General features: G+C 49.4%; 1 protein-coding gene across 2 annotated transcripts in view; it reads left to right on the top strand.

Moving 5' to 3' along the window:
* Positions 1–20,315, top strand: part of LOC147667594 (palmitoyltransferase ZDHHC5-like) — a 483,616-nt gene extending 463,301 nt beyond the window's left edge. For both annotated transcript variants that reach the window (XM_086948798.1, XM_086948797.1), the window contains exon 11: positions 18,957–20,315. In XM_086948798.1, the coding sequence (XP_086804924.1) occupies positions 18,957–19,146 (190 nt within the window). In that variant the 3' untranslated portion in view covers positions 19,147–20,315. The remainder of the gene's footprint in view (positions 1–18,956) is intronic.
* Positions 20,316–25,234: the final 4,919 nt, after the last annotated feature.

The following is a 25,234-nucleotide window of genomic DNA, read 5'->3' as shown; positions in this document are numbered from 1 at the left end:
TAACTGCAGGGTACTGGCAGATTGGCATGGCCCCAGGAGCAAAAGAGAAAACAGCAGTCTCCACACCTGATAGGCACTATCAGGTTACTTTAATTCTTTTTGGGGTTAAAGAATGCCCCTGCCATCTTACAGAGGTTGGTGAATCAAGTCCTGACTGGGTTGGAGTCCTTTAGTGCAGCTTACCTTGATGATATTGCTGTCTTTAGCTCCACCTGTCAGGATCACCTGATACACCTTGGGGAAGGTTTTACAAGCCCTACAATCTGCAGGGCTACCTATCAAGGCATCCAAATGCCAGATAGGGCAAAGCACGGTGGTGTACTTGGGCCACCTTGTGGGTGGAGGCCAGGTACAACCCTTACAGCCCAAGATCCAGAGCATCATGGACTGGGCAGCTCCAACAACCCAGACCCAAGTCAGGGCATTCCTTGGCTTGACTGGGTACTACAGGAGAATTGTGAAGGGATATGGGTCCATTACGATTCCCCTCACAGAACTCACCACCAAGAAAATGCCCAAGAAAGTAAACTGGACTGTTGGCTGCCAAAAGGCTTTTGACACCCTGAAAGAAGCAATGTGCTCAGCACCAATTCTAAAAGCACCAGACTACTCCAAGCAGTTCATAGTGCAGACTGATGCCTCTGAGCTAGCGATAGGAGCGGTCCTATCCCAGATCAATGAGAAAGGCCAAGACCAACCTGTTGCTTTAATAAGCAGGAGGCTACTCCCTAGAGATCAGCGTTGGAGTGCCATTGAGAGGGAGGCCTTTGCTGTGGTTTGCTCCCTGAAGAAGTTGAGACCCTACTTGTTTGGAACTCACTTCCTGGTTGAAACTGACCACAGACCTCTTAGATGGCTGATGCAAATGAAAAGGGGAAAATCCAAAACTACTAAGATGGTCCATCTGCCTACAGGGAATGGACTTTGAAGTGGAACACTGACCAGGGACTGCCCATGCCAATGCAGATGGACTTTCCAGGTTCTTCCACTTAGACAATGAAGACTCCCTAGGGCAAGGTTAGTCTCCTCACCTTTCGTTTGAGGAGGTGGGGGGGGGGGGGGGCGGGGGAGTGCCATCTTTCTTGCATTGGTATGCCCCCACATTTTGCTGAACTGCTGATGTGCTAAGACTGAGCGTGCCCTGGGCTCCTGTCAACCAGGTGACCAGGGCCTGTGTCCCTTCCCTACAGCTGTGTTGAAACAAAACCCAATTGGCATCTCTGGCCACCTGTCAGCCCCTAGTAAATGGTACCCTAGGCACCCATGACATGGTGACCAGAGAAGACCCCTAAGGGCTGCAGCACTTATTGTGCCCCCCTTAGGGGCCCTTTACCCTTACACCCACACACAGCCCTTGCAGGCTGAGGGTCTAAGTACAGAACTAAACAGAGTCGACATGGCACACATTCCTGTGTGCCATGCTCACAAACCCACTGCATTAGCATACATCAGTCACTCCTCTAGCTGGGTGCCCTATGTCAGTGGTGTGGGCACAGATGCATGGGCCTGTGCCCCTACAGTACCCAGGGCCATTCCTGGGCACTGTAAGTGCAGTGATGCCATTAAGAGTATATGGTGCTGGGAGGATGTCATTACGAACTCCACAGCACCATAATGGCTACACTGAAGACTGACAAGTTTAATATCAAACTTCTCAGCACACTAAACCCACACTGATGCCAGGGTGGGTTTAATGTAAAATGCACCACAGAGGGCATCTTAGAGATGCCCCCGGAAACCTACCCTACAATCCACGTCTGATCTGAGTGGCTGCCGAGGCTGCCACACAGCAGACCTGTTGCTGGACCCCTGGGTGGAGATCACCCGCTCTCCTGGGCCTGCAACATTGCACATCCTGGGCAAGGTGTTAGTTCTCCCCCAGGATGGGCAGGGGGAAGCTGCAAAGGCCTGCCGCCTTTGTGAGCTTCTCCAGGCCACTTGCTGTACTCAGCAACTGGCCCCCACCAGTTCTACACCCCCACTCTGGCGGGAAACCCTACATCAGGAAGGGGGGAGAGGCGAGGTGAAGCACGACCCCGGGATGCACCTTGAAGATGGGTAGCCCTGCCCAATCACAGCTAGGCTCCTGCCCCCCTGCCCCAGTAGAGGAGCAGGCTAGGGAATGTACCCACCCCAGGACAGGGATCTATTGGTCCCTGCCCTTGCCCTACCTGTAACGCCCCTAAAATTGGTATTTTGGGGCACCCTGAAACTTCCTTCCTCAGATCCCGACAAGAAAAGAAGAAAGAAGATCAAGAAGAAGACCCGCCGTGCAGCTGCTAACAGGACGACACCAACTGACTTGGCCCCAGCCCTACCGGCCTGTCGATCCTGGAACCTGCTCCTGCTTAACCCCGGCGACTCCTGTGGACAGCAACCTTGGGAAACCCAGAGGACCTGCCTGCCTTGACCCTCTGAAAGTCTGGGACTCCCCTAAGCAGAGGCTCTGCTTCAACAATAACCCTGGTGCCAACCAGGAATCCTGCCCACTCTGCACCCACCGAGCCCGGCCCGTGCCCGAGTGATCCAAGACCACAAGGACGTCCCCCCGGCGACTGGGACCCGAAGTCCAGAGCCCAAAGACCCTCCTCGACGAACCAGACGACGCCTGCAGCCTCAGAACTAGGGACCCCAACCGCGGCCAGCTTGAGGGTAAGATTTCCCGACACCAAAAGACACCCTGGCACCCTGCGGCTCCCTGTGCCTTCCTTTGTTGTACCTACCTCTTCTCCAAGATCCCAACTAACCTCTCGAAGTGGTGGACGCACCTGACGAATCACCGTGCCTGAGTCTGCAGCCTTGTTCCCTTTTTACCTTTCCTATTGGATAACATTGAGCCCCGACGGCTCAAAAGCATCCTGCTCCAAGCCACCCGAGTGCCGCTGGAAATGCAACTACTACCCTACTCTACTTGCCCTGAGTAAGTGACCAGGATCTCAGCTCCCACAGCCGCGAGTCCTGCTTGCTTGCAGCCACTAACCGAATGCCCCCTACCCTCCTTTGGATTGCATTGGGCCTACTCTCTCTGCAGCCAGTTGCCCCTCAGCCGCTGAGGGTGTAACTACTGTACCTTTCCGACCCTGGGAGACCCCTGAGTCTATGCCCAAAAAACTTAACTTCACCAGTCGAGTACTCACCTGGAAACTGATAACTCGCTTTCCTGCCATAGGATAACATTGACTGTTTTGACCCGAAAAATCTTATAAGTGTGAAGTTTTGAAACTCTGAAATATTCCTATAAAATCAGCCGAGTAACTAATTTTGAATTACTCACCTGGAATCAGGAGAGGAGCCTGTACTGTAGCTTTCAGCCGAGTACTGAACCGCAAAAGTAATTAAAACTGTACTTACCCATTACCTGAATTTTCTCCCATAAGAAACCATAGACTATTTTTCTCTAAAATCTCTTCTGTCTACTTTTGAAAGTGACAAATATTCCTTGAAAATCGTACCATCTACTAAAACGTAAATACTTACTTGTCTTAGGTAGAGACCTTAGTACTGAACCTAGGAGTCCAGTCCTGGATTACAAAAGTAACGAGAATCTATTTTACCTGACACTTGAATTTCCTTCCATAGGATAACATTGCTAGTTTTTCACTGAAAAGTTTCTAAGTGTCAACTTTTGAAATACCTTTATATTCTTTAACAATCATTGCAATAACCAAAACGTTTTTACTAAACTATTTTCAGCTTAGACCCCAAGACTGAATCTAAGATTCAGTCCTGGAGTTACACAAGTAATCTATAAAGTAATCAACTGCATTTATGTAGATAAATCCATTGAGCTCAATGTTAAATTGTGTTTAGAACTGTGTTGCCTACAGCAACCACTGTACCTATTGTGTTTACCAAGTTTATTGCCTTTCTGCAAAGTAATTACCTGAGAGTACTCATATTGAGAAAAGTATATTTTGATACCTTGGTTCTAAAAATAAAATAACTATATCTTTTGATATAAAAACAATTGGCCTAGAGTTTATTTCTTTAGTGTGTTAAATTTTTTGCTGACTGAGTGTGTGCAACAAATGCTTTACACTGTCCTCTGGTACTGCCTTACTGCTCGACCAAGCTACCACTTTATCCAGTATTATGGGTTTCTTTCATAGATTCACATGCCTGAATCATTCCCCGTCGTCGGGATGGGAGTCTCCGGTACATAAATAAAGTAATGTCCTATAGACATATAGAGAAATAGGCCTACAGGCCTTACATTAGTAACATATCCATGTCCTTATGCAAAAAGGACCAAACTCTAGAAGAGAACCAATCAGCTGTCACCTCCCTCTAGAACCTTTCTGGAAGGAACCTCAGTCCCTCAGATTTTCTACCGCACGTTGTGCTAAGGGAGTCTCCTCTGAGCTCTGCTCAGTTTTGTTTCTTCACAGCTGTTTTTACAGTATTTTGGGACATTTCTTCATATCTCTCCAGTGACTAAGGTGTATTATGGCTGACACACCTAGAAAAGGGTCTCTTTAGATCCTGTGGTTCTTGTGGAAAGAAAAGGCTGCACATTGATGATCAACATAAGGACTGCCTGTATTGCGTGTATCCAGATAATTCGGCAAAAGACTGCAAGGTATGTCGTACCTTTTCGACTAAAACCCTTAAAGACCGTGAGGGACGCCTCTTAATTTGGCTCCAGTGGCTAATGGACAGAGATAACCTGGATTCCTCTGAGGAGAGTGAAGGTTCTTCAGTCTTCTCAAAATTATCTCTGAAGAGACCATGGGTGGCCTCTCCTAGCCCTACGGTTCCTCCTTAAAAGAAGACCGCTAAGAAGTATTCAGAGGTTCTGGCTAAACCAACTTCTGGGAAGGAAGTTCACACCTTCAAGAAGCCAGTTTTGACGACGACGACGACAACATCGTCGACGACGACTCCTTCATCGTTGAGGAAGACAGTGTCTACAGCTTCACATGTCTCTACATCAACGACGACAGTACCTACGTCGACGGCGTCATTGTCCTCGTCGACGACGACCACATCGTCGACAGCGGGTAAGGCATTGTCGTAGACAATAACCATCAAGAGAGCCCCGTTGACATTGAAGACCCCGTCGACGCTGGCTTCGCCGACGACAGCATCGACGACGACCTCGACGACGAAACCAATACCGTCGACGTCGCAACCGTCGACCGAGGGCTCGTCGACGAGAACACCATCGGCGAAGGAACCGTCGACGAAGACTTTGTCGACGTCAGGAATTACTTTACCGCCGACGACATCCCCGTCGACGATATCATCACCGGCTATTATGACTGTCGATGCTCCACCGTCGACGATCACACAGTCGACGGGCTCGTCGACGATGATTGATTCTAATCTGCAAGCTACATGCGTGCGTCTCAATATCACCAAGAAAGACGCTGACGCCGGAATTAACTTCACCAAGCCGGGTACAACCAATTCCGCCGGCATGTCTGCTCCAAGAGGAGGATTCTGACGAGGGGGGCATGTTCCAGGCGACAAGCCCTTCAGAACTGCATGTAAAATGCCAGAGTTCAGATGAGCAGGATGTTCAGGAGCAGGTATATCATCCACCTCCTACTCCTATGGTTTGTCTACCAGCATCTCTGGTGACGGATTTACGATACCTTATCCAGGATTATAAGCAGACATTTCCAGAATCTCTAGCTCCTCCAACTACCACAGTCACTCCGTCGCCAAGACCACGGCCTCCACCCTTGAATATTCAGACGGAAAGGTTGGTTTTACCCCATCCTCCATCATCGGATGAAGAAGAAGAGGGAGAAAGAGAAGAAGACCAACAGGAAGAAGGTGAACTGCAAGACACTCAGTCCTTGCATGATGATTGGGATGACTATGTAATCCCCTCTCCGGCATCCCCAGTGCCCCCAACCGCAGATTCAGCACCGGGCGACATTGCTGGGTTCCATAATGTGGTGGACAGGGCTGCTCAACGTTTTAAGATTTCAATGGTCTCCCAAGAACAGGACTGTACGATTTCAAAGAACCCCTCAAGAAGGCAGTAAGGTCAATACCAATTATCGACTATGTCTGGTCAGAAGGCGTGAAAGTCATGCAGAATCCCTCCTCTGTGTCACCAGTGATCCCTCGGCTGGATAAAAGGTATAGGGCACCAGATACGGCACTGGCGTGTTTGACGGGGCATCCTAAGCCGGACTCCGTAGTGACGCAGGCGGCCCAGAAGAACTCCAGGACCCCTTCAGCCCCTATGTCGGCTCCTCCTGATAAGGAGGGAAGAAGGTTGGATAACATTGGCAAAAGGTTTTCATCAGTGTCAGCAATGACAGTAAAGGCCGCAAACGCTTTAGCGTTCCTGGGGCTCTACAATAGACAGTTGTGGGCAGACATGGCCCCATACCTGTCGGAATTGCCAGATTCCTCCAAAGAGGAAGTGAAGAAGATTCTGCTTGGTGGTGAAGCATCAGCGTCAGAAATTATAGACTGCGCAATGGATATCAGTATGACAGGGTTCCGTCAGTTGGCTGGAGCAGGAGTCTTGCGCCGCCAAGGATGGCTAAAGGCAACCTCTTTCCGTCCTGAGGTGCAAACAAAGATCTTGGACATGACATATGATGGCCAGTTACTATTTGGCACGAAAATTGACGAAGCATTACAAGCTATTAAAAAGGACACAGACACTGCAAGAGCTTTGGGCACTCTTCAGTATAAGAACCAGTCCTTTCGTGGAAATAGAGGAAGAGGACAGTCTTCCTACAGAGCAAATTACCAATACAAGTCTTCACACTCTTCAAACCAGAGTAGACCGCAATACCAACAGCGCCAACAACAACAAGGCCAGCAATCATCTCTTGGAAAGTCATCTTTTCGAGGTAGAGGACAGAGAAAAAACAACAGGCGCAGACAATGACATGTTTATTCAGCCAGTCCAGACTTCATTTCAATCATTAAGAATTGGAGGAAAGATTTCCCAGTTTTTACAAAATTGGAGAAAGATTACTACGGACCTTTGGGTCCTTCAATTAGTACAATTCGGCCACTCTATGGAACTCATGCAAATCCCTCCTCAAACTCCGCCCCGCCCAATGCATCACAAAAATCTACGGCTGCTTCTACGGGAGATCTCGATTATGCTGCAGAAAGGAGCAATAGAGAGAGTACCTCCATCTCAGAAGAGAAAAGGGTTTTATTCCCGCTTCTTTTTGATCCAGAAAAAAGAAAAGAAGTGGAGACCAATCTTGGACCTCAGAGCCCTCAAAAAATTCCAAAACAAGCAGTCGTTTCGCATGGTCACAATCCAGAAGGTCCTGCAACTACTGGATGAGCGAGATTTTATGGCGTCCCTAGACCTGCAGGACGCTTACTTCCATATCCCAATTCACAGGAATCACAAAAAGTACTTGCGGTTTGCAGTACCGGGCAGGCACTTTCAGTTTCGCGTCCTGCTCTTCGGGCTCAAGTCTGCAACGCGCATATTCACGAAATGTCTTTCCCCGGTGGCGGCATATCTCAGACAGTGTCATCACCAAGTCTTTCTGTATCTGGACGACTGGCGGGTTGGTCAAGGCTCCATCCTTAGAAGACGCGTCCAGGTCTTCCAATAGACTAAACGACTACTCTGGTGGGACTTCAACCACCGACAACCCTTATCATACAAATTCGAAATTCTCACAACTAGTAGTGGGTCCACATGCATCACATGGTGCCCATCCACACATAGGTCGCTTACAAGTTCCACAAGCAATACCGATGTATAGAGATAAGCATAAAAGTAGCGTATTAAGAAGGACCGTTGACACACCCTCCTCTAACCAAGTCCCGGACAGCGTAAAAATGCTATCCTGGAATATAGCTGGGCTTTCTCAAAAACTTTCTGAGCCTGACTGGCAGAACTATATCAGTAATTATGACTTATGCCTTTTTCAGGAAACATGGGTGATAGTCCTTACATAAACTAGGCTACAGAACTTTTAATACAGGGGCAATACCATCGAAAGGAGGAAGACCCTCAGGTGGACTAACTATCTGGGTCAAAATTAACCTAAACACCACTGTAGAGACAATACACACAGGCTCCAAAGATAGTCTTGGGATAAAGATGACACTCGAAAATAAGATATATGTATATCTCTTTAATATCTATTTAAGGCCAAGGGAGCACACAAAAGAATCATTGGGCATCCAGCAGTTAGAGGAAGTATTAGATAACATTGTGCCAAACGGGATGGTCATTGTGGGGGGTGATTTTAATAGTTGCTATAAACCAATGGTAGGAATGGACATAGTCTTCCAAGAGGAAGATTTAGCCAGAGGAATTACTCTGTTAGATACAAACAAAAAGGTTGCGTGCACAACAGCAGCAACTCAAATATCCATTTCACAATAGAGAAATCTCAATATCTCACTCAATGTCTGCGGTTTCCCGCAGATATTGAGTGCTCAAACACTTTCTCAAGAGGAAACGCCTCCTCCCGCATTGACGTGATGGTAAGCACAGCATATTGGGCCAACATTCAGAACTGTAAGGTTGACAAAAGAGGGGAGAGCGATCACTTCCCACTGTGTTTAGATCTTGTGAGGGGTTGGGGTGCGAATCATCTATTTTTTCCAATGAACAAGAGAGAGGAAACTAGGCATCCATCAATTAGTAATAACCGGAGAACTGTCAAAGGGCCAACAATACTAGAACAGGCACACTTATATGTCGCCTTCATCGACTTTAAGGCAGCTTTCGATTCCATCCCGAGAGACTGTCTGTGAAAATCTCTGCAGAAGCAGGGAGTCCCAGGGAAGATCCTAACCCAGATCAGAAGGCTTCATGAGGGGAACTTCGCAAAGGTCCGCTGGGGTGTAGGAGGGAAGCTCACAGAGTAAATCCTGATTAGGAGAGGGGTGCGCCAGGGTTGTGTCCTGGCGCCCACACTGTTTTTATATGTGAATGACATGGTAGAGCATTTGCAACTGGCCTTACACGACGCACGCAAGCTTGGAGGCAAGCGTATTTGTGCTCTCACATTTTTGATGACACAATATTGCTGTCATAAACCCAGAGGGGCCTCCAAAATCTACTTGATAGCCTCCACAAGTATTGTAAAATAAAAAGGACTAGAGATAAACCCTTATAAAACTAAGTACATGGCTATCAAACCACATAAAAACTTCCAAAAAAGATTAGCTTTGAATGGGGAGCTTTTGGACTGTGTTCCAAACTTTGTATATTTAGGTGTCACAATAGACTGAAAACTCACATGGAAGACACAAATAAATAAATCCAACACCATGTTAATGCAGAATTCTATCCTTATCGTGAAGAAGCTGCATTCGCCTGTATCCAAGGCTAATTCTCCTGCGCTACAGGTTTATAAAGACAAAGCGCAATCTGCCTCACTCGATGGATCGGAAGTATGGGGAGGCGACAATTTGCAGTCATTAATTATTGGGGAAAATAAAATCCTGAGAATGTTTACGTGCTATTTGGATAAAAAGGCTAGATCATCTTGCTACTTGGAGACTTCTGGCCTACTGGATTAGTATCTGGTTAACAGTAGAGTTAGAGACTTATAGACAGACTCTAAGGGAGCTCCTGCAACTGGATGTATATGTTACCCTGCCCTGGCTGACCCATGTCCATAAGTGGCTCTTAGATTTAGGCCTGAGACGGTATTGGGCAAACTCGAATTTGTTGATTCCGGACTCAGAGAGAGATCAGGAATGTATATTGGGAATTTATTTTACATAAAATCACTTTAAATCCTGAGTCAGGGGGGCTGACATCACAATTTCTGTCTTTTAAAATGAACCAGAGTTTTTAGCCTTTCTTAGATGAGATCTTAGTAATTGCAATTGTTTCATTATTGACTATTTTCACCACATTACATGTAATGGGGTGACCCTGTAACCCTCAGAACCTGGGTGGGTAATAAACAAAATAATAATGGTTCTGTCAGAGAGAAATACACACTGCTTTAGTATTTCAATGGTATTTTTCTACTTCGTTCCTAACCAGGATACAAAGATGAACGTACTAATATCAATACAAACAAACACACTGACCACAGAGTAAAAATGAAAGTAAATTTTTACTCATAAACTTTCATCACTCGAATTTGAAAAACAAAATATTCCAATTGCTGTCCCTAAAACACATTTAAAACATACATGACACATACATTTTGTGCGTAGAAATGATACACAATTAAAATGTAAATGTAAATGTAAGGTGTTTTGTAGCGCGCTCAATTACTACCGGAGTATCCTGGCGCGAATGACCGCTGGGGAACCCGTCCTGGCTTTCCCTGTGAGATGGTCCCATGCTGGGTATCTCCAAGGTGAAGCCAGGCATCCCCGGCGTCTGTGGGGGGCCGTTGTAGCGATGAGGCAAGCTTAATGCCCAGAGTTACCGAGTGTGATCACTGCCCAAAGTGGGCACCGAGGCGAGAATTATCAGTCCGCTGACCCTGGTCCTCGACCCTGCCGCAACAAGTAAAACAAGTAAAATTGTTGCTTCATATACTTATTGGAAATGACAACTATGTATACAATAATCATGTAGGTACATCAATTTAATCTTGGATCCTACACGGTTTTGAATTGTTGGTTCGTGTCAAAAAAGGGATTGCGTCGACGTTTCGACCCTGGGGAGCGATGCAGTGATTTAACGCATCAAGGGCGGGTCTTCATCAGGACTGTGTATATGAAGGACAGCCTGTTAATCATAATGGACATGTATCAGGGATTGGTCAGTGGTATAACAAGGATGCAGTTGAGAGCATAATAATTTGCTCACCTCTTGCAGACCTAGCTCCGCTTGGAGTCCTGGTCTCTTTCCGAAGCGAACTCACGGTCAGTCTACTCAGGCCGTATGGATGTTCATTGAACCTATAATTAAGGACGAGGGGTTACTCAAATCCCTAATTTCCTAATTGGGAAATTAGGGACTTGAGTAACCCCTCGTCCTTAATTATAGGTCCAATGAACATCCATACGGCCTGAGTAGACTGACCGTATATATAGTTGTCATTTCCAATAAGTATATGAAGTAACAATTTTACTTGTTGTTTTAATTGTGTATCATTTCTACGCACAAAATGTATGTGTCATGTATGTTTTAAATATGTTTTAGGGACAGCAATTGGAATATTTTGTTTTTTTCTAATTCGAGTGATGAAAGTTTGAGTAAAAATTTACTTTCATCTTTACTCTGTGGTCAGTGTGTTTGTTTGTATTGATATTAGTACGTTCATCTTTGTATCCTGGTTAGGAACGAAGTAGAAAAATACCATTGAAATACTAAAGCAGTGTGTATTTCTGTCCGACAGAACCATTATTATTTTGTTTATTTTCACCACATGACATTTGGATAGGTCTATGACATGCTACTAGTCATTGGTATTGCTCGCCATTCTGATTAGGCATGTGAATCTATGAAAGATCCAATGCTGGAGAAAAGTTGCTTCCCTGTAACTAAAATTCTTGGTATCTTTCTTAGATTCACATGCGACCCTACCTCCTCCCTAGTCAGAGGTATTTGTTTCCTCTGTTCACCCTTGTGCTATCGATAAGTTCCTGTATAGTTGCCTCTATGGGAGTGAATGTGAGGAAATTGGGTTTATTATGTGGTGTGGTTGTGCAACTTGACTGTGTAATACTTAACCAACCCCTTTAAGTCCAGTAGGTTTCGTCTATCAAACCCTCAGCTCAACCTGTGTAGATGTGGCTAACAAAGCGGAACAAGGGTAAAACATTTAATCTGAAAGAAACAGGTTGGTGTTAGATTCCTTACCTCAGAATATCCCCAGGCGTCAGACTGGATCCGGAAAGTTTTGCGTAGCAGTACCCCTGCGCGTCGGTAGGCGTCGTCTGCGGCTCTGCGTCCGTCGTCTGCGTCGTTGGCGCCGGATGACGTGGTCGGAGTACTTGGACGCCGCCCTCGCGCGCTGACGTCAGTACTTCATTTTTTCCGCGCCAGCAAGCCCAGATCCGGAAAAAGCAGTACTCCTTAGTCAATTTTTTGACTAACTTTTTCGATCTTTTTGGATCCTGTTTCGAGAAGGAAGACTATCGGTGCCGGTAGGGATGCCCGGGTTCAAACCCTGTGCCGATTGCAACCGACTGAAGTCGGTTACCGACCCCCACCGCCGGTGCCTGTATTGCCTTGGGGTCGACCACGATGACAAGTCATGCCCCGACTGCCAGGCCTTGACGTCGAAGGCTAGGCGGGAGCGGTCCAGTAACCGCCTCGAGCTCCGGCAGTCGGCCCCGTGCCGCTCATGCTCCCGGTCCAGGAGGAGGTCGAGGGACCGGTCGCGGGGCCACAGTCATCACAGCTCGGCGAGTGGACACCTCATCGGGCTCCAATTCCTCAGGTAAGAGGCACACTAAGTCGAAGAGGCGACACTGCTCTTCTGACTCCTCACCCCCACCCTCCCCTTGACGCTCGCGCGATGCGGCCGGGGGTTCAGGCGACACCGCACACGCGCTCTGCCTGGGGGGGCTACCCAGGGTGTAGCCCCCGACGTCGTCCCCGATTCCGCCCCAATCCCCCCCCCCACCCCCGCCCCGCCACCATCCGGTGATGGAGGGCGAGGAAGATTGGGAGGGGTCTAAGGACCCTCTGGCACAGGAGTGCCAGTCGTATCAGGACTGGGCAGGTGAGCTAGGGGAGGCCAGTGTTTTGGACACTTTGCCCGACACTGGAGGGGGCTGCCTACAGTGTGGTGTTGACGAGGGCGACCAAGGCCTTGGCTCTTGAGTTCCCCATCGCGGCCGTGAGGACTAACCTCCTCACTGAGGTCCTCAAACCGCAGGCAAGCTCTTCGGAGCCTCTACCGCCGTTCATTTAGGCCCTTACTGATGTTCTGTTGGGCACTTGGTCCAGACCCGCTACAGGTCCCCCTGTAGATAGGAACGTGGCAGACGCCACCGCCCGGCCCCGGGCGACCCTTGCTTCCTGTCCACCCACCCTACCCCAAGAGTCTTGTTATCCAGGCCTCTAACTCCCAGACCCAATTCCCGACAGCTCCCCCTGATCGGGAATCCAAAAGGTATGAACAGTTTAGTAAGATGTTCTCCTCACTCAGTTTGGGGGTTGCGGTAGGTCAACACCGCTTGCCTTTTGGGCCGTTACACCCACTCTCTGTGGGACACGGTCACGGACGTGCTGCCGACTTGCCCGGCGGAGGCCCGGGTAAAACTCCCCAATGCCCTTGCGGAAGGGCGAGATGCACCACAGTATTCTATTCGTTGTGGGCTGGATACTATGGACTCGCTAGGCAGGGCGATTGCAACGACGGTGGCGGTTCGCTGCCACGCCTGGCTGCGGTCCGCCAACTTTTCGGCTGATGTCCAGAACACCTTTATGGACATGCCGTTTGATTGCCATCGCCTCATTGGCGACAAGGCAGACAGTGTGCTTGTGCGCTTTAAGGACTCCAGGGCTACGGCCACTGCATTTCGCCCCTTAACGCCAGTGTGGGGCAGGGTTCCCCATCACCTCCTCCACTGGCGCACCATCACATCGGACAGGTGAGTGCTGCAAATCGTCTGAAGGGGCTACTCCCTCCCCTTTGAGGCGACCCCCTCCAGCCATGCCATCGCAGTACCACCGCGTGTTGGGGGATCACTTGCAACTTCTGCAAGAGGAAGTTATGGCCCTCTTGGCCAAGGGGGCCAAAGAGCGCGTTCCTGGGCCGGAAGTAGGACGTGGTTGTTACTCCCACTACTTTCTGGTTCCCAAGAAGGGCAAAGGGGCCCTATCTTCGACCTGCGAAATGTCAACGGCTTCCTCCGTAAGGAGAAGTTCAAGATGCTGATTTTGGCTCAGGTCTCAGCTGCCCTAGACCTTGGAGACTGGATGGTGGCGTTGGACTTGCAGGACGCATATTTTCACATCCCCGTCCTGCCGGCCCACCGGCGCTACCTGCGGTTCACAGTAGGCTACAAGCACTTTAAGTTTACCGTGTTCCCCTTCGGCCTTACCAGCGCCCCTCGGGTGTTTTCGAAAGTGATGGCGGTGGTCGCAGCTCATCTGCGCAGATTAGGGTTGTCAGTCTTCCCCTATCTCGACGACTGGTTGTTAAAGGCGGGCTCGCCCCAGACAGTCGTCAGCCACCTCCTGACTTTGTCCGACCTCCTGCACCTGCTGGGGTTCTCCATCAATGTGCCGAAGTCACACCTGAGTCCCTCTCAGAAGCTCCTCTTCATGGGAGCGGTTCTGGACTCTGGTTTATCCTCCCGAACAGCGGTTTCGGGTTTATCCTCCCTACCAGCGGGTTCGGGATATTCAGGCTCTGATTCCGATCTTTCAGCCTTTATCCCGAGTCTCGGTCAGGTTGACGCTGCGGCTTCTGGGGCTGATGGCCTCCTGCATCCTTCTGGTGCATCACGCCCGGTGGCGGATGCGGGCTCTGCAATGGGACCTGAAGTTTCAGTGGGCCCAGCATCAGGGCAACCTGTCCGACCACGTCCTGATCTTGGAGGGCACTGCGAGACAGTTGCAGTGGTGGCTCACGGATCGCGATTGGATCAGCGGCAGATCCCTCTCCCTACCCCAACCGGAGCACGTAGTTGTGACGGATGCGTCCCTCCTGGGCTTGGGGGCCACATGGGAGAGGCGGAGATCAGAGCCCTCTTATCTCCGGCGGTGTCCCGGCTCCACATCAACCTTCTGGAGCTGCGGGCTATCCAACTTGCACTGAAAGCATTCCTCCCCTCTGTCCGGGGGAGTGCAGTGCAGATGTTCACGGACAACACCACCGCCATGGGGTACTCCAACAAACAGGGCGGGGTGGGGTTGTGTACCCTGTGTCAGGAGGCTCTATGCCTCTGGCAATGGCTGGAACATCAGGGCGTGACCCTGGTGGTTCAACACCTGGCAGGTTCCCGAACACCAGGGCGAACGAACTCAGCCGTCAGTGCATGATGGATCACGAATGGCGTCTGAACTCGGACGTGGCGAAAGGTCTCTTTCAGCAGTGGGGAGAGCCTTGGTTAGATCTATTTGCCACAGAAGAGAACGCGCAATGTCATCAGTTCTGGGCGTTGGAATTTCCAAGGCGGCACTCGCTCGGCGACGCTTTTCGTCGCGAGTGGAGCTGCGGTCTGTTGTACGCCTTTCCGCCTATACCACTTCTGCCCAGAGTGCTGATGATCAGGCGCGACCGGGCCCAAGTCATCCTTGTGGCTCCGGACTGGGCACGAAGATACTGGTATCCCGAGCTACTCAGCATGTCAGTCGATCCCCGATTCGTCTGCCTCTTCAGGAGGACCTTCTGTCGCAGGACGGTCCGCCACCCGAACCTGTCCAGCCTCCACCTCCATGCGTGGAGATTGAGCGGCGGCAGCTGAGGCCATTTGACTTGCCTCCTGAAGTCTGTGATGTGATTCTGGCAGCCAGGCGTCCCTCCACAAAATCGGTATACGCCTGCAGGTGGAATACATTTGTGGCATGGTGCACAGCAAAGGCTGTGGATCCCCTTTCTGCCCCCCTTTCAGAGGTTCTCCTCTTTCTTCTTTCTCTTGCCCAGCAGGGCTCTGCTCTGGGCACCCTCAAAGGCTACCTCTCTGTTATCTCTGCCTTCTTAAGGCTTCCTGATCAGCCTTCTCTTTTCAAGTCCCCTGTTGTAAATAGGTTCTTAAAGGGCATCACTCACATGTTTCCTCCTGTTCCTTTCGTGATGCCTCAGTGGAACTTGAACCTGTTTCTAACATACTTGATGTGCGCTCCCTTCGAGCCACTGCACAGTTGCCCTCTGCGCCTTCTCACCCTTGAGACTGCATTCATGGTTGCCATCACCTCTGCCAGGAGAGTGAGTGAGCTCCAGGCTCTATCTTCCAAACCTCCTTTCCTTTCTGTCCATCCGGACAAAGTTTTCATGAGAATGCGTCCCTCTTTCCTGCCCAAGGTAGTCACGGCCTTCTACATCGGGCAGTCCATCACCTTGCCCACCTTCTTTCCACCTCCGCATCCCTGGAAAGAGAAAGAGAGGCTCCACCGTTTGGACCCAAAACGTGTTCTCTCATTCTATCTGGACTGCACACGCCAGTTCCGGTTGGTCGACCAGCTCTTTGTTGGTTACGTGGGCGCTAAGAAGGGACGGGCGGTGCACAAACGGACCATTTCTCGATCTGTCGTTTTGTGCATAAAGGCTTGTTCACTGGCTAAAAAGGAGCCTCCTGTGGGGCTGCATTCCCATTCAACTCTGGCCGCGGCGGCTACTACTGCCCTGGGTCTGGGAGTCCCCTTGCAGGACATCTGTCAGGCAGCTACGTGGGCCTCGCTGCACACGTTCGCAAAAAACTACTGCCTGGACAGCCAAGTCCGTAGAGATAGCTTTTTCAGCCGTTCTGTTCTCTTCGGTGCAGGCCATCATTGCAAATCCTTCTTTGCAGCAGAGCAGTCCTCATGGGTGCAGACCATCTTTGCTGATCCTTCGTTGCAGCAGGGTTGTCCTCTTTGGTGCAGGCCATCATTCCTGATCCTTCGGTGCAGCAGGTGTAGTCCTCGTCGGTGCAGGCCATCTTTGCTGATCCTTCAGTGCAGCATGGCAGTCCTCTTCGCGCAGGCCATCTTTGCTGATCCTCCAGTGCAGCAGGTGTAGTCCTATTCGGTGCAGGACATCTTTGCTGATCCTTCGGTGCAGCATGTTAGTCCTCTTCGGTACAGGCCATCTTTGCTGATCCTCCGGTGCAGCAGGTGTAGTCCTATTCAGTGCAGGCCATCTTTGCTGATCCTTCGGTGCAGCATGTTAGTCCTCTTGGGTACAGGCCATCTTTGCTGATCCTCCGGTGCAGCAGGTGTAGTCCTATTCGGTGCAAGCCATCTTTGTTGATCCTACGGTGCAGCATGGCAGCCCTCTTCGGTGCAGGCCATCTTTGCTGATCCTTCGGTGCAGCAGTTGTAGGCCTCTTCGATGCAGGCCATATTTGCTGATCCTTCGGTGCAGCATGGCAGTCCTCTTCGGTGCAGGCCATCTTTGCTGATCCTTCGGTGCAGCAGGTGTAAGCCTCTTCGTGGCAGGCCATCTTTGCTGATCCTTCGGTGCAGCATGGCAGTCCTCTTCAGTGCAGGCCATCTTTGCTGATCCTTCAGTGCAGCAGGGCAGTCCTCTTTACTTCAGCTTCTCTTTGCTGGCCCCTTGGTTCAGGAAGGCACTCTTCTTTTCGGCCTCCTTCCAGTCTGTAGAAATCGGAGGTCTGGAAGCCAGGGTGGCCCTCTTATGCTCGGAAAATATCCTCAGGGCAGGATGTGGCTGGTAGCCAATGGGCTACCAGGTTCCCTCTCACCTGTTGACCACTTGCTGCGAAGTGTGGCATCTGGCTATCCCAGGATGTACCATGCTGCCAACTCCCAAGATGGCGAGACCCCTCTTTTGGTGTTCAGATTTCACTAGCCCACCCCTGGGGTGTGGCTACTTCATTGCTACATGCCCCTAGGGAAACTAGTTTGGCAACTGGGTGCCCCTCTCTGCTCCCCGTACCAGCCTGTCTGCCTAAATAATGGGACATCCCTCCTTCCTAGTGTGACCCATCTGCCTTTAAAAGCAGCTTCTCCTTTGAAGCCTGCAGGTGGGAGGTAATACATCCCAGCCCTGCAATCCCTAGTTTTTTCTGTTCCTTAAAGTTGTGGACATATCTCTCCAGGAGGGAATAAATCTGTCTAGCGCCATGTGTGTCCTGAAAGGCACAGGAGTTTTAAATGCAGCAAGGTGGCAGCTTTGATTTAGCTGCACACTGCAATAAGTTACATTACGTTTGACTTGAGATACACGTTGGGCTTAGTGTAACAAGGGGTTTGATACCTTGGAGTATCCACTTTAATAGCAGCTTTCAGGGGTTAGCTCGGCTGAAGGGTCAGCATGTAATCCTGTACTCACCAATTGGGCGACCAAGTCTTTCCGCAGTAAAAAAGGGTGGTTTTGCGTGTTTGCTGTCACAACATGTAAAATACTGGTTCTGCTATATCATATGTTGCACCCTGCCTTAGGACTCGGTAGGCCTGCCAGAGGAGTGACTTACACAGATCTACTGGGGAAGTAGTGGATTTGCCATTGCTTTCAATGACAAAGTGAGTCTAGCAGTGCATGACTTCTCTGCCAGTCTGCAGTGGTGGTCTTGTTTTAAGTGGGGGCCTCCAGGCTGGCACGACCAGTGCTGCTGCCCTGGGCTACCCCTTTAACTTACATTCCCTGGGTAAATCAGTCAGTGGGCGCAACGCATGCAGGTGACAGCACAGATTCTTCATGTTTGTTGTGTTCCACAGTAAGATATGTTTGACACCTGTGCGAACACGATGTGCTTCAGTTAAATGTCAGGAGGCATCTTCTGGATTTGGAAGAAAAGTTTTGTTACTGGACAGTATGATCATAAAATCAGGCAAAATTGTTTGCATCTAGAATAATTTCACTGCATCGTTGAATATTGACATAGACCTATTTAGCTCTTGTTGATTTTGGGTCTTATTCATTGTCAACATTTTATGGGTCAGCTCTTCTCAAGCGAAGACCTGTCCGATTTATGTGTTTTGTGTTTTTTTGGATTGGGAGGGCGGTGTGAATGGAGAAGATGGTTTCAGTGACAGCTACTAGTAAAGCCCGTCAAGGCCTAGGGTTGGTTGACCACTGCTTTGATTTAACAAAATTGTGCGAGAATGAAATCATGTTTGGGGAAGAGGGAGACTCCACTCTGCTCACATGGGTTTTGGCACCATCACCATGCTTTTAATGTGTCCGATCAGTTGTTTGTGTCACTCCAGTTAGTTGTGCGCCAGGGTGTTCACCAGGCTGTTTCTAACTAAATTAAAAGTTTATTCCGATGTGGCCACATTGTCATAATTGAATGAAATATTAATTACACCATCTTTACAGCAGTCCATTTCTACATACATATAGCATCCATCATGAGATAAATGATTTCTTCAGTTATATCCCATATAGTGCTTACTATTCTTTCTCAGATGACTTAGCTGCTTGTGCCACTACTGCCCTGACATGTACCTTCTCTCTCTTCAGGGATGAGATTCAGATGAAGGCCTCGTACAGCAAATCCAACGGGCAGCCCAAGAACCTTGGCCGTCCTGCCTCCCCGTCGCCTCCTCCTGGACAGGCTCCCCTGAGCCCCACTCGTGGCAGCAGTGGAAACAGCGGCGGAGTGAAGAAGGTCTCCGGCGTGGGTGGAACAACATATGAGATTTCTGTATGAGATCCACCTTTCTTCAAGTGACAGCAATGCAGAGACTCGGGCTGCCATCTGGAACAGAAGCACGCTCCACCAGTCAGAAGCCAAGAGATTGGTCACATGCATGTACATTTGGAACCAGTCGCTAAGCAAAGCAGACAATCCTTCGGTGGGGCGCAGTTTTCCTGATGCAGGATTGAAATAGTCTGCAAGTGAGGGAGTGGGAAGCTGCTCTCTGGTCACAGTGAGTCTAGTCAGACTTTAAGCAGCTAGGTTCTACCGGCCTCAAAAACTTTCCTACGGGAACTAAAAAACAGCAAACCACTTTGTGCAGCATTGCTCACCACCAATTTTTTTAATTATTTTTATTAATATTTTGTGAGTTCAGACTTCCCCCTTCTCTTCCCATCATTTTCCTTAATTTCAGGTGTGTACATATCTATTTTATCTATAAAATTACCAATATGTGGTGGGGGGGGGGTACATCCTGCCATAATCACCGCTTCTACCTGTTCGGTTATTAATGGTGGGATAGCTCTGCTGTCAGTGGACATCACACACTCCCTTGCCCAGTGTTCCCAGAGAGAGACTTACCTTTGGTCGGGTCTTGTCACCTCTTTCTGGTCATTTGAGGGTATTGGTTTCCACCAGCTTAATCCCCGTTCTGGGTCCAGAAAGTAGGGTCTGGTAGTAAGCTGTTCATGAAGATCACAATCCTCCTACCAGTTTGTCTTTTTGTGGCAAAAATGTTCTTTGAAGAACGTCGCCACAGAAATAACTTCCCTTACACATCTGCTCATAGGTACTGTGAGCATTGTATCTGGGGGAAAGATACTCTGAAAGAGGGGGCATGAGGTGCGTACAGCAGCCTGAGCTATCCCCATGCACAGACACGTTTAACTTTAAAAGGCCATAAGAAACGTCCCCTGACCAGTCTATATTTCACTCCCTTGATGTAAGCTTAAAGTGATGAAAACAGACTGTAAATGTATGTATTAAACTGGAAAAAACAGCAATACGCTTCTTGCCAGATGCCAAAAAAACAGAACGCCAGGAAGAGATAACGGTTCAGAGGTGGTGGTAAAGGGGAACGATCTCAAGCAAATGGGACGGGAGTTATTTTTTATTATAAGTATCCATTTTAAACCAACAAAAGAAATTAAAATGAAAAAATATATATGTATAAAAAGAGACTATCCTGTTCATGTATTGATTTTCTAGTGAGCAAATGTGTGAGATGATCAGCGACAAGTGTGTGTTGATGTTTATTGAAAGCCGAACGAGAGACTAAAACAAATCCCACATTAATGTCTCTTATCCCAGGAAAGTGTCCAGCATCTTCAGACAGGGTCATCAGCTTGTGCCCAAGTAGTGATCAGCATTCTCTTTAGACATAGTGTGTATTCATCACACATTACAGAGGATCATAAGGTGTGTGATGCCATGCATAATGGCTGGTAAAGACAGCCCTGGAGAGAAGGCACACTGCATAGAGAGTACATATGTAGGCGGGCTCCAGTTAAGTTGGGTAGGCCACATGGTGGGGTAGTTGCACTGAGGTGGGTGGGCCGGGCCAGGGAGGATGTAATGCAGAAGCAAAAGGTTTGAGGGTGGTGTTTGCGGCCCCTCAGTAGCTGATGAAATGTTTAATAGAAGGTCATTCTGTCAGGAGTGATCAGGCCAGAGCTTCACAAACCCAAGGCAGACGCTTAACTAGACATCTGCTCACATATCCATTCTATGGGAGACTTTGCGGAGTCATTTTTTTGACTCTGGTCTCCCTTTGGATGCGGTTTCTCCACGGTACACTGCTGCGGAATTTCAAGATGGCCGCCGTTGACCGATTCGGAGGTTATCTGTCTAGTTTTTTTGCTCGCGAGCGACCACAGCTGTTCTAGCACTCGCTCGCAATTTCTGTGCAGCATTTCAACTGAATATCTGACAGGCAGCATTCAAGGAGAGCTCTCCCCACAAATCAAGAAGACTCAAAGTTTTGGGCACAGGAGTTCCAGAAGGACAGCTAAGTGAAACCTGCAGTTATTTAGCATTTAGTGTGAATATATTCTTTGGTTGCATAATTAATTTACAGGAACTGGTAGAACTATATTAGGCTGAATTGGGTGACAGTTGCTGTGGAGATTCTCAGTCAGCATATCTGGCATTCCAGGCCAGTTAACCCTCGCAATAGATATAATGGATAAAGAGAGACTATTGTAGAACCAGTTGGCTAAGAGAAGCTAGTTTAGTTTCTTACATTAGAAGGACTTGATAAGGAAGTGCATAGGAAAAGTAATTTCCTTTGAACTTGGTACCACTACAGAACCCACAAGAGAGGATACGTAGATATAATATTATATATGCAACAAACTTCTCCTCTAAAGAAAAGAACAGGACCACAACAGGAGAACAGTCGGAGGCCACTTTATTCACAAATGGGCGGATGCATTTCGGCTTCAGATAAGCCTCGTCAGCGCCAGGTGAATACAGGAGCGATAAAGCAAGTCTGCGGTACACTCAAGGTTTAAAAGTGTCCTGCCTTTACCGCATTGGGTGAATGTTGCCGGTTCCGCCCCTAAAGTCCATCTGCTGCACGTGGTGGAAGCACAGACGGACTACCTTGCCCAGAAGCAGTGTAGATCCCAGGTAAGTTCAGGTGCCGCAGGGGTGGATTTCCGACATACTAGGCTCCGCAGGATTGAATATTTGCCGCTCTCTGCTTGTGAATGGCACCTCCTCAAGCCCCCAAACCGCAACAACCACCACCGGAGCACAGGAGTCCAATTTACGGGGGCATAGTGAAATTCACATCGCCCGATGAGGAGCCTAATGGCGCCTGCACCGCTGATTTCTTCCTGGCAGGGAAGTGGTGAGACACAGCCATTCCAGCAACCTGGACAGACAAAACGTTCACCGGAGCAAACAAGCCAGCAGGGCTGAATCCACTTTGTGTTGCGGGGGTCCAAACAGCGCGTAACTGGCATCCGCGCACAATGTCTGCAACAAACTTCTCCTCCAAAGAAAAGAACAGGACCACAACAGGGGAACAGTCGGAGGCCACTTTATTCACAAATGGGCGGATGCATTTCGGCTTTAGATAAGCCTAGTCAGCGCCCGGTGAATACAGGAGCGATAAAGCAAGTCTGCGGTACACTCAAGGTTTAAAAGTGTCCTGCCTTTACCGCATTGGGTGAATGTTGCCGGTTCCGCCCCTAAAGTCCATCTGCTTCACGTGGTGGAAGCACAGACGGACTACCTTGCCCAGAATGCAGTGTAGATCCCAGGTAAGTTCAGGTTCCGCAGGGGTGGATTTCCGACATACTAGGCTCCGCAGGATTGAATATTTGCCGCTCTCTGCTTGTGAATGACACCTCCTCAAGCCCCCAAACCGCAACAATATTATATTTATATAATTGTACTTACCAACTCAGCAGCTTCATCATCTGCAAGACATCACAGAACAGTTCTTACTCATAAGTTAGACAAGCCGTTGCAAGTTACTAAAAGGAAAAAGCAAATACAAGGTTCAGGTTTAAGAAAGGTAACTAAAGAACTATAGGGAGGCAGGGAATTATTCAGTAACAGAAATTACATATTGTTTGTATTACAGAATTCAACAAGAATACACATACACCTAACCAGAATAGAGCTATATCGAGAATTATTGATCTGCACTATCATAAGAGAGCTGCTACACTGTGGAAAAGACAGGTAGCCCAGAAGCAGTTTTAGTGAATTCAGTAGGTAGGAAGTGATTTACTGTGGTTACATGCAATTATATGTTACAGGATTCAACACGAAGAATCGTTAAAGCCAGTCTGAAGAAGACGAAGCAGTGCAGTCTCTTTCTCGTCCCAATCCCCTTTCCCCCTCACTTCTACTAGTGAGCATTGAGGCTCGCTGTAGGGAAGTCGGGGATTGAGGAAATTCGCATCTGCTCCTGTGGAAGCTACAGTTTATGTGTTGGTACTTGACACATTTAGCACTTTTCTGAAGTGGGTTGTTCCTGCAGGGCTCAACTGGATGGGGTGCCTCACCTTTGGAAAGTAGCAGAAACGCAGCCTCACATCTTTTTTTCCCTCCTCCACTTACTGGATTTCAGACCGGCTCTAGGGCTAGTACATGCATAGTACATGCAGTATGAACAGCCCCAGATGTCTTGGTTTTGGTGGTTAAACAGTGGTTGCACCGGTGTTCTGCCTCGTAGATCATTTTCGACTGTTGCAGATGGCTTGAGGAAGCCAGTAGAATTTCATGAGTTTAATTATCCTGTGTAATTTCTGCAGACCTTTTTATTAGAGGAGGGCTGCAGATCCTTTTCAGGTAGTTCTAGGGGATCCCAACCAGTACGCTGATGCACCTATCGAGATGATTTGGTTCCAGTGTCTGTGTGGCTGTTTTGAAGTCATCCTCTGGCAGATCGATTTGATCTGTGAAACAGGTACAGTAAATGCCAGGCAACCTTTTTCTTGTGTATAATGTGGGTCCTAAAGCTAAGGTTGGTATCAAATTTAGAAGCGCATGGATTTGGTGCTTTTAACAAGTGGCAGTGTGAAGCTGTTCAGTTTCCGCTCATCAAACAACATCCAATCCTTTGTAAGATCCGCCTTTGACAAGGACCTACGTCATATCTGAGTTTTGTACCTGATAGAGACTACTAGCCGCAGATTCCTTAACGTAGAATTATTCCAAACGTGAGACTGGATCCAGAAAATTTTCGCCACAGCATCCCTGCGCGCCGGGGGGATGGCACCACGTGACGCCACCCTGACGTCCGCGTATATGACATCAGCAAGGTCACATTAGTCCCACCCCAGCGCTCCTACGTCCGTTTCCTTCTTTTCCGTGTGCAACGCGGATCCGGATTGTGTTCCTGCCTGTTTTCAGGCCTTCTTTTACGCTTTACGTTGGTGGAACAGTAAGGCAATGCCTTTGGGCGTCAAGTCGTGTACTTCTTTTGCTCGCCAGATGTCGGCGACGGACCCTCATCTGAATTGCGAGCACGGACTCTACGGACTGCGAGGCTTGTCAGCACCTTAAACCAAGTCCCGGCAGGAGCGCCGGATGAAATTGCTGTCACCCCGCGTGTCCAGGTTGGTCTTGTCGCAGCGTCCTCTACCTTGTACGCCAGGAGTCGCCAGTTCAGACTGCGGCATAGTCCATCGCCGCGCCATCAAGAACGTTCCTCGCCCTCTGGTAGGTTCTCCAGTTTGTCTCCGAGACATTGTCCTCATTCGGCAGAGGGCGTGGGTTCCCCTAGGTACGCGTGCCCTCGCCCGTCTCCACCCTATCCGCCGTTTCCCAGCGCCGGGGTGACTTAGGGACCACATGGCAGCCTACGCTTCAGCTCTGCAGGCTTCCCCCTCCCCCCACTCCCTCTCCTCTCCCTGAGACGTCCGTGAATCCCTTGCCTTGCGTGGGGCCTTCCGCAGAGTTGCTGGCAACTTCGGCCCCAGCGCAGACGAGCTCGGCTTCAGGTTGAGAGGTTGTGGTGTCGAGGTGCGGTTCTGCGGGGTTCCCCTCTTTGACTCAGGGAGTCCCTGCCTCGCCGCAAATCCCCGCGGGATCCCTGTGGTGTTGCAGGAAATTAACGGGACTCGGGGCTCGTCCCCAAGTCCCCCTCGGTCCTCTGGGCAGGCGGCTGCCTTACCAGAGGCCAGGCCGGCGTTCCTCCTCAGGCCGGCGCCGACGGCGTTCCTCCCCGGGCCTGGCGGGTGGAAGCGGGAGCCTGGGGCGCCTTCCCGAGTCCCTCTTGATCCTCTACGCATACGGCTGCCTCGTCTGAGGTCGAGCTGGCGCCGTTGCGGCCCGCCCCATTCTCCTGGCGAGCACGTGGTGGTGGATGTCAACTCTGCGCCCCTAGGGACCACTTCGGCACCCATCGGGGAAACATCGGCACCTGTGGTGGACTCCACTGCACATCGGGTTATCGACTCGTCTCTGAATGTCCCTTATTCTCCGGAGGTCGATTGTCTCCTTGTCTCCTCTTCACTGGATACTGGACACCGAGTCATGACTTTTTCACAGGCGCCTTCTAGGGAGGGCTTTTCGCAGTCTCCGCGGCCTCCACCCTTGGACCCTCTTTTTCATACCTCAAAGTTTGTTGCCCCGCAGG

Source organism: Lissotriton vulgaris, unplaced genomic scaffold (genome assembly GCF_964263255.1).
Source record: "Lissotriton vulgaris unplaced genomic scaffold, aLisVul1.2 SCAFFOLD_409, whole genome shotgun sequence".
Lineage (NCBI taxonomy): Eukaryota > Metazoa > Chordata > Amphibia > Caudata > Salamandridae > Lissotriton > Lissotriton vulgaris.
This window is presented reverse-complemented; position numbering and strand designations above follow the sequence as displayed.